The sequence below is a fragment of the Pimephales promelas genome, chromosome 16 (genome assembly GCF_988280905.1).
Source record: "Pimephales promelas chromosome 16, fPimPro1.hap1.1, whole genome shotgun sequence".
Lineage (NCBI taxonomy): Eukaryota > Metazoa > Chordata > Actinopteri > Cypriniformes > Leuciscidae > Pimephales > Pimephales promelas.
Window position 1 is genome coordinate 29410984 of NC_142784.1, and position 10053 is coordinate 29421036.

The 10053-nt window shown below is 35.0% G+C and overlaps 1 protein-coding gene across 3 annotated transcripts in view; it reads right to left on the reverse strand.

Annotated features, from left to right (window-relative positions):
• sacs (sacsin molecular chaperone) overlaps positions 1-9021 on the reverse strand; it is a 29072-nt gene extending 20051 nt beyond the window's left edge. For 2 of the 3 annotated variants that reach the window (XM_089121423.1, XM_089121421.1), the window contains exons 1-4: positions 8699-9021; positions 6632-6995; positions 5192-5342; positions 1388-1478 (exon numbers count right to left, since the gene is read on the reverse strand). In XM_089121423.1, coding sequence (XP_088977549.1) covers positions 1388-1478; positions 5192-5342; positions 6632-6654 — 265 coding nt within the window. In that variant the 5' untranslated portion in view covers positions 6655-6995; positions 8699-9021. Of the gene's footprint in view, positions 1-1387; positions 1479-5191; positions 5343-6631; positions 7060-8698 lie in introns of those variants that run through there. The other variant, XM_039670652.2, reaches the window with a different exon arrangement.
• Positions 9022-10053: the final 1032 nt, after the last annotated feature.

A 10053-nucleotide genomic window follows, 5' to 3' on the forward strand; every position in this document is an offset into this window, starting at 1 on the left:
TTCATTAGGATTTTTACATTTCAACGAAGTCCGCTATTGCGGTGGACTTTAGCTAAAATGTGGCTGCACATTACTGGGGTAAAGAGGCCAGCTGAAACAAAACAAACAGCCAACAAAAAGATGAGGATGAGAAAAAGAAAAAGTAAAGAAGACATTTTAATACAAAGTGAACAATCGGCGGCAATGGCAAGGTTCGTGAGCGGCTGATTTATAACAGCGACTGTTGTTTCGTAACGTTCATGCGATCAGAAAGAAGATGAGGCTCTTTTTCTGACTACGTGTGCGAGTATTAAACTGTTGATGAGATGGGATGAGATAATGTAACGCGTCGCTGTTGTAGGTTACAGTACAATGACAGTTGCACAGATGTGTGTGCGTGTGCAACTGTGCATGTTGGGAGTTGGGAAACGGTGAGAAAATGTCCGGTACCCGGTAATTTTATCAGTAATAACATTATTAATTTAGTTCATATTTAACCGTTCCTGAACGCTGTAACTAAAAGCTGTGTGTAAAAGAGTAAGACCTGTACGTGACTAAATCCGCCATCAACACAGCCGCGTGTGATTTGTTTACGAGCTGCGGTAGGTCTATCTGTTGAGTATATACTATATATGTTGTGTGTGTGTGTGTCTGTCAAAATCAATGAATACAAATATTTTTTTTTTATGTATGTTATTAGAGTTATTATTACTTGACAGCACTAAAATGTGTGTTCTTACAAGTTAAAGAACAATATTGTGAAATTCCCGGGTTTGTTTTTTTTTTTTTTTTTTTTACGTTTATGAGGCAAAAAAAAAAAATGGCTGGTAAAAAGTCTCTGTGGCGGGTGAATTTTTAAATCCACCTGCCACAGTGGCCGGTGGCCGAAAAAATTAACTTCAGGCCCTGGACCTGTGACCAGTTGCATAAACTGCTTAGACTGTTATTACACATTAGTTATATAATTATTTTCTTCAAGACTGTTTATAGTGTCTGTCAAATAAAAAAGTATATTGACTAATTTGAATCTGAAGAGTAAGACTGATTACCCATTGATAAACTCCTAGTTGGTCAGACTAGTTCTAGCTTGCAAGGCTTTTTGAACAGGATTAATGTTATGTCTCTGCTAGCAATGGGTTCTGTCGCTGAAATAGCCAAACTCATTAACTAAAATGGGTCTCCCATTGTGGCGAGCAGGTCGAGGGTCGTGGGAGGATGGCGCGAGACTGGTGGCGTGATTACTAATGAGCGACACCTGCGCGACACACCGGTCACGTATCTCTCTCGCCACATCCATATTGTGTTTTTAAATGTCATCTGCAGATTTTCGTGTGAGAGAATGTCAAAAAAAATTGGAGCAGCAGACATTCTTGATAAATGAAGTGTCCGTGCACCTAAACTGTCTTACCTCCTCCTTTCGGGCCTCGTCCATGCAACGTCATGATTATTTCATGGCTCCCGTGTGGCACCAAGCTTCTAATTTCAACCAAATCCTGAACCTATACAACAAGGAAAAATAAAAACAAATTTGGTTGATCTTTCTTGGGGCTTTTCATGAAGAAAATGGGAATGGTGCATGCATAAGTCACTTCCACAATGCTAGGGTGTTCTGGTGGGCTATTTTAGTTACGGCCCCTAACTAAAATAGCCCACCATTTCTATGATAATCTGGTCTCTAATATGGTCTCCTCCTGCAATACCTTTTCCTTTTGTAATCTGTTAGGCAAAACATTGTAAATGCGACCACCCTGAGACTTAAAAGAACAACTTTCCTAAACGATCCGCACTATTTGAGGCATCATTCATGAGTAATGCATATAACAGTAAAATGGTCTGGGATTTGTCTTAGGGTACGTTTACAGGACAATGTAAATAAACTGAAAAGTTTTTCCTTTGCATTTTTTGCATTCATACAACGTTGTCAAAACAATCCCGTTCACAAGGACGTGAAAAAAAACAAAATAATGTATTTTGCTGCCAGGCCAGACTGAACACACTATATGCTTCATCTTGACCACCTCACCGTTTTCACAAATTCTCATTTTTGTAGTTCACACAAAGATGTTAATGGTATCATTGTCACCTGTCAACTTGCACCTTGAAACCTGTTTTTAAAAGTTGCATTTCAGACTGCCAAAACGCTGTTATCGAGTAAATTAACGGCCAAAACACATTAAAAAAAATTACGTTTTTTGTTAATAGCTGTGTCTCGTAAAGTGGCCCCTTAATCTCTAAGTGATATGTTCTTGAGCTTTCAAAGAGCAACATTTCATCGCAAGTGAAGTGCTGTGCAGAAGCATGAAGCCAGGAGCAACAATTACATCAGAAAGGATATAGATTATTCCTTTCTTGAGCTTTTCACCCTCCATCTATTAAACTCTTAGCCTGCAATGCACCTCTGTAAACTGCCCTGAGGTGTCTCGGCCTACCCATAATTCACTGAGATATACCACCGTTTTTAGTTTATTAAGAGATGAGGCTGAGATTGTGCCAGTTCAGACAGAGACTGCTGTCTTCAGCTATTCATGGTGGAATCAGCTTTTGCAAACACACACTGATCAGCACTTCTGCTAACACACACACACACACACACACTGATCATGAATGCAGAGACCAGAAGAAAGGACTACCTGGCAAATTCAGAGCGCTGAGCTTCTGTACTTACTGTAGTAATAACAGTAAATTATGCATAATTACATGCATCTAATCTTTAAACCAAGCCAAAATTAAAATGTATAATTACACTATAATAAAGACCTTAAAATAGAATATAGCCAAAATCACATTAATTAAATAAAAGACTGATTTTGTTAAATCAATGAAAAGGTTTTTCACATGACAAGGCAGGAAAAAAATGCATTGCCAATGCCATTAACCAAGAATTTGTTCCCCCAAATTATTACATTTTAGGTAAATCGTGGCCACATTCATTGTGCTAATTTGATTAAACAAAAAAAAAAAATGGAACAAATCAGTACACAGTGGTCACGATTCAACTAAAAAGGGATCAAATTAATAAAACGCAGCCGCAAATTAATAAATCACTGGATTTAATTTTTTATTTGTGGCCACAATGTCTATAATTTCTTTTCTCCATGTTATGTGCAGAGGGCTTAGTATTTTATCCTTTTGAGGGAAAAGTGGAGAGTTGTTTCAGTGACATATAATTGATATACCATTTAAAAGCCATTCACTGATGTATTGTGAATGTTAAAACATGGAGGCCGGGTACATTTACACGACAACTGTTGTAAACACACACTCAATGACATACTGTCTTAAAGATAATTTGCGAAAACATATATTGGGCCCTTAACCCCTTGGAGACATTTGGAAGAAACCAACTTGTCACAGCACATCCAGGAAGAATTACCAAAAATTCCCAAACTTATTAGAGACGCTGGACTGATGCCAAGATTAGCGATCATAGTTTATGATCACACGAAATCAGACTATAGTGCAGATACATCTCAAATAACTCATAAAACTGGCACAGGAAATTTCCAAAATAAATTTGGACCAGTTTGTGCGGTCCAGTCCTCTGGGGTAGTGTGAATTTTAGCTAAGTTCTGAGAGCTGGCTCACTCCAGGCTATTTTCTGAGTCTGACATGAGTAGAGGAATAATCTCCCACCTGCTCCCATCATTCAGGGACGCTTCCCGCTTCAAGCTAAGAGAAAAGGCTCTGAGGCTTGACAAGTATAAAGAAAAACTTTGGCTTGTGCATAAAGCGTCTGATTCCATTTACCAGTGAATACATTTCATCTTGTGATTTTCATCATATTTTTTTATTTATATTTGACTAAATATTTGGAATACAAAGGGCAATTTCACTAAACAGTTGCGCCACTTACACTAAGTCATTAGCCGGGTTTCCAACCACGTTTTATGGGAACTTTGGGATATCATAAATAACAAGATTTGAAAGAACATTTCAAAAATATTCATAAAAACATTTTTTTTTAGATTCATTTACAGAATACATATCTAGATGTACATCAAAAACCTCATACGTCTTTGATACAGATACTTTGATACTGTATTTCAGGTTTATGTTTTGTTTTATGGGCTTTTAGTTTGTATCACTTTGTTTTCCTGTGTTCTGCTCCTGTTTCCTGTGTTTCTCATGTTCCCACTATTCACTGGTTGTCATGGTTAAGTTTGTCATTATCTTGTGTATTAAAGGGATACTCCACTTTTTTTGGAAATAGGCTCATTTTACAACTCCCCCAGAGTTAAACTGTTTTTGAATCCATTCAGCCGATCTCTGGTTCTGGCGGTACCACTTTTAGCATAGCTTAGCATACATCATTGAAGTGGACAACACCATTAGCATTTCTCTCTCTCAAAAAAAAAAAAAAAGATATTTTCCAATATTTTTCCTATTTAAAACTGGACTCTTCTGTAGTTACATCGTGCACTAAGACCAACGGAAAATGTAAAGTTGCGATTTTCTAGGCTGATATGGCTAGGAACTATACTCTCATTCCTGCCTAATAATCAAGAAACTTTACTGCCGTACCATGAGTGCAGCAGGCGTAATGATATGACACAGCGCCTGAAAATAGTCCCCAGCTCGGTAACTTCCAACGTGACTGGGACTAAGTTTGTGTAGTCATTACGATGAAATGTTAGAATATGATCAGTATGTTATTCTAATGTTGACCTAGCTTACTGCTAGTCTCATACAGCTAACAAACAATTAGGCAATTAGGCATCATAATCATTAGGCATCTCGGACATCAAACATGGCGCTGCTGTGAATAAGGTCTATACCACACAGCAGTTTAATCTTGATTGGGAAAGCTCCACTTTATTAAAAAATGTAGTATTAAAATATTTAATTCGAAATGTTTAATCACCAATAGGCTAGACATTCATGTGAACGCAAAAGTAGAAACCGCAATATAAAAAGTAAATCCAAATAGATTTTATTTATATGTGCAGTTGTATTGTGTATCCGTGCAGTGGAAAGGCACAAACATCGCTGTGGATTTGGCTGTGTATACAATGAAAAACATTGGGAATGGGAACTATCATGAGCTCTTACCCTGGGCTGCACACAGATTACAGCACAATGGAGCACATTTAAACAATCTGGCGTCTGGCCTGTTTCTAAATCAGTTTCTTTGGGTGAAATTATAAACCTGTGTATTTTGTGGGGTTGATTGTGATCACATGAGATAATCATTTTACTAAAGTTTCTAACTCACCAGTTTTCCATTGTGAAACAGCTGCTGCTGAGGCACAGGATAGTCTGTTTCTTGATAGATCAGGGTCTTGATGTACCTGATCACTGTAGACGGGGGAACCTGGAAGACCCTCTTGCCTAGATAGTCATGATAGACTATCACCGATGGCAACCTAAAATCATCAAGGAAATATTGTAACCCATAACTATTCACAGTCCTGAATCTCACGAAATCTTCCATGTTCAGGTGATATTTCACCTCAAAATCAAAGAAAGATTTTTTTTTTAAGAATATATATATATATATATATATATATATATATATATATATATATATATATATATATGTATAGATAGATAGATATTTTCACTGTGGTGTTGTCTTTATAAAAATAAAGTGCATTTCCCCCAAATTCTAATTAAAAAAATTGAAAAAAAGAAAATTTTTGACATTATTGCATGCAATGTGGGAAAAACTATTTCAAGTATAAATTATTTATATCATGCAAGTATACATAGTTCATGTACATTGTGACTAATTACAGTATTTTTATCTTTTACAGTAAATAATTATAAATTATTTTAAAATAATAAAAATCTCATGAGAATTATAAAGTCGGCTCAATGTTACGAAGCAAGTATGTTAATGATCCTTGATTTTTAAAATGAATGGAACTGGACATCCACAGTGATCTATCTGGCCATCATGATAATAATACTAAAGAAAAAACGACATTTTCTATAAATTTTGTTTTTTTGACATTCCAGTTAAATTCCAAATTCTCAATGTGTGGTCAAGAGTTTCTGTCTTAAGACAAAGTGAGTCTGACAAACAACACACAATGATCTCTTTATTTCTGTTCATCCAAAGGAGAAGCAAGGCTTTGTCTTCTTGGGTGCTTTTTTATGGCTTAGACTGATAATATTTTCATGCACAAAAACAATCCCTAATAGAAATGCCTGGATCCTGTCACGTCACCTCTGCAGTTAAAAATCAAATTACACCTATTAGGGGCTATCAAGTTTGAGCTGTATCCAAATACACTTCTAACAGCCAGAACTTGAAGGGATTTGTATTTTGCCCAGCTGACAGATTATGACATTTTACTGCAGTAAAAGAACACAAGTGAGTGACACATACTGTACTGTATGTCTAGTTTTAGATCTTGACCTGTTGTCAGGCAACCAATGAAAGTCCCTGTGGGTCAATGACTGTATCATGTATTTGTGTGCAAGGGTGGGGCATAATACTATGCACACTATCTAGTGACAATTCACATGCTACCAATTTACTGTATTGATAGGAATAACACATTTAGACCGCCTAACTAGTTAATTATCATGTTGAATTTGTTATTAATAACAAAAGACTATGGTATAGTGTAGTTTTGAATAGTTAGCGGTCTCGTCCAAGTCATAAACAACAACAAGCCGGCCACTAAACTAATTAATCTTAACTTACCACGGGTCGTGAATGGTTGCCATTGCTTTTCAGCCAAACTGCCGTTATTCGCGTGCGCAGACATTCATCGATCCCTCCGCATGGAGCATTACGCTAATGCTGTAAGTTACCGTTATCTCCCGGAGAAAATCCTCCGCATTGGGCATTCATTGATTTAACGTTACTCCGACCCTTTTGGTCTCAGTCTCAAAGAATCATCCCATCCTGTGCAGTGTGGCCGTGTTTTGCGCTTGGACCCGCCTTCTCCTCCTCCTCCTCGTCCTGAGTGGTATTGATGCGGTTTGATAAACGGCTCGCGGTGTTCAGACAACGGGTTGTCCCAGAGAGATGTCACGCTTTGTCGCAGTGTTTTAAAATAAGGATTCTGGAAGAAAGAAAGTAGTATAATGTCATAAAACAGCATCATCTATGATAACGCCTTTTATGAGCGTTTCTATGACGGCTGCGGTTGTCTGCGCAATTTTGATTCTGACTGAGCGCGCCATGAATGCTGGGAGTTGAAGTCCTCAAGTCTAGTGTTATGCACTTGATATGGGCAGAAAACTAGTCCTACATAATATTATATACATTATATACACTTCGTAAAGGAACACTATAATAATAAGAAATTATATTATTATATAATACATTAATAATGTATTATTACATTATTATTATATTATAGCCTACAGAATACTATAAAAATAATAAGCACATACATAATACATACAAATACAGCATTTTTTTGACATTAAGAGTCTGTGACCAAACGTTTGAGTTTGAAGGATCTAAAAATGTAGCCTATGTATTTTACACAGAGTTAAACAACTATAGCCTAAATGAAAGTTCAGATTATCTCAGAACATGCAAGATCAATTCTAATTTGAATAAATAACCGATTGTAATATTGGGTTGAACTTTTATAAGGGATCCTTTTTTACAGTGTAATATACACTTAAGTAGGCTACTGAGTAATATTATTTAACAGCATGTACTTACTATAGGGTTAGGAATAGGGTTTGATTTAGGGTTAGTTGCATGTAATTATGCGTAATTTAGCCTACTGTTATTACTAACATGTAACACTAAAATAAGGTACCTCATTTTGTAAAATTGAAAGCATTGTATCTTTCCCCTTTTCTAATTATATATATATATATATATATATATATATATATATATATATATATATATATATATATATATATATATGAAGAGTTCAGATGCAAAAGCCTCTAAATGCCATTTGAAATTTTTATCAAACTTGTGTATTTAAGTTCAGTAATTTCACTTAAATAACAATTAATAGGTAATTATCATTGCCATTTAAGCGAAATCACTGAACTTAAATATACAAGCTTGATAAAAATGATCATTCTAGAAGAAAGTTTTAAATGGCACTTAGAGGCTTTTGCATCTGAACTCTTCATATATATATATAGGGCTATATATATATATATATATATATATATATATATATAATAAGGCCTATATGCTATTGCAAGCAACTTTGCAATCTTATTGAGCCACTGAGTGATTTTTTACTGTTAAAAGTCACATTAGTTACAATTGTAAACATAAAACACATACTTTCAAAAACTCTTTTAAAACTTTTTTTTTTTTTTTTTTTTTTTAAAAAAGCCTATCCCATAAGTTAAATAGCCTGCATTATGCACACTTACAGTTGGGAATTAAATGTTAAATGCATCTGAAGTCAGAGTGAAAACATGTCATCATGCTGAAGTTTTCTTAACTACATTTTTTTTTTTGTGGCAGAAAACTGGAAAATATAAAAGAATAAGCATACATAAGAAAGGAGTTATGACGCAGTATCGGAGATACCGAATGACGTCACATTACCATTGCACCAATACACAAACATTACTAACCTTGGCAAAATGTTTTTTTTTTTGTTGTTGTTTTTGTTGTTGTTTGTAAAGGAGATGCCAACAAATGACAATTAAAATTGCAAACACTTGCAATTTCTCGAACATTTAAAAATATATTTGCATCGTTCTCATCCTATTTAATTGCATATAGCCTATAGATACTGAATGAATTCGTGATGTTATAAAAATATAAACGTACCTTTTATGACCTAATTTTGTTTTTCAGTTCCTGAAATCGCGCAAAGTGAATTAGATGACATTCGAGCGAATCCAAAGCATGTCTCAGCATGTTTTCCTCTGTAAATCCAGTGCTGCAGTAGGCAGTTCCTCACGGGACAGTCCGAGGGTCAGTGTGATTTGATCTGCTGAACTGATCATGTTCTTCAGACGCATCCCTGCAGCATGCTGCGGTAGCTGTGCTTGTATGGGTGTTCTTTATGGCACATGCATTATCATTAAAATGCATAATGCCCACTATACACTAAACTAAATCAAGCAGTCTTTTGCGAGTCACCGTTTCATCATCACTGCATCATAGCACTGCATCAGCTGTTTGAGCAAACCAGATCTCTTAAAGCTACAGTAAACACCTTAGTCAGGGAGGGTAGATCATAGACTGTAAAAAATAGGGGTAGACGTACGAGTAGATCGATATAATGAAAACGAGTCTACGAGGGATATAGCTAAGTAGTCACAGTAGGTTGGAATGTTTAATTTTAGTTGATCCCAATATGAAAAAGAAAAGAGATAAACAGAAGAAACAGACACACGAGAAAAAGGCTATAGGTAGGAATATAAATCATGATTTCACAACAGTCCAGTAGGTGGAGATATGGTACAATGTTCTCAAAAAAAAAAAAAAAAAAAAAAAAGTTTGAAGAGACCAAGGGGGGATACAATATATGATACATTATTTTCTAAGGCCCCCAAACTTCCAACATAAAACCTTTGCTGGAAAACCTGTTGCACAAGATCTGACTGATGGCCATTCAAGTTTGTTTACGCATTGAACTCGTTGCCTCAACAAAATGATCTCATGCTCAACTAAATTAAGTTTGCCCTGTTGTAGGCTATATTTTAACATTATACGACTTGGTAAATGACTGTAATCAGTTATTCAGGGAAAACTAAAAAATGTGCTTTTTTTTTTTTTTTTTTTTTTGCGAGTCAAACCTATTTTATATATATATATATATATATATATATATATATATATATATATATATATATATATATATATATATGAAGAGTTCAGATGCAAAAGCCTCTTAATGCCATTTGAAATTTTCTTCTTTAATGATGATTTTTATCAAACTTGTGTATTTAAGTTCAGTAATTTCACTTAAATAACAATTAATAGGTAATCTTCATTGCCATTTAAGTGAAATCACTGAACTTAAATATACAAGCTTGATAAAAATGATCATTCTAGAAGAAAATTTCAAATGGCACTTAGAGGCTTTTGCATCTGAACTCTTCATATATATATATATATATATATATATATATATATATATATATATATATATATATATATATATATATATTAAAAGT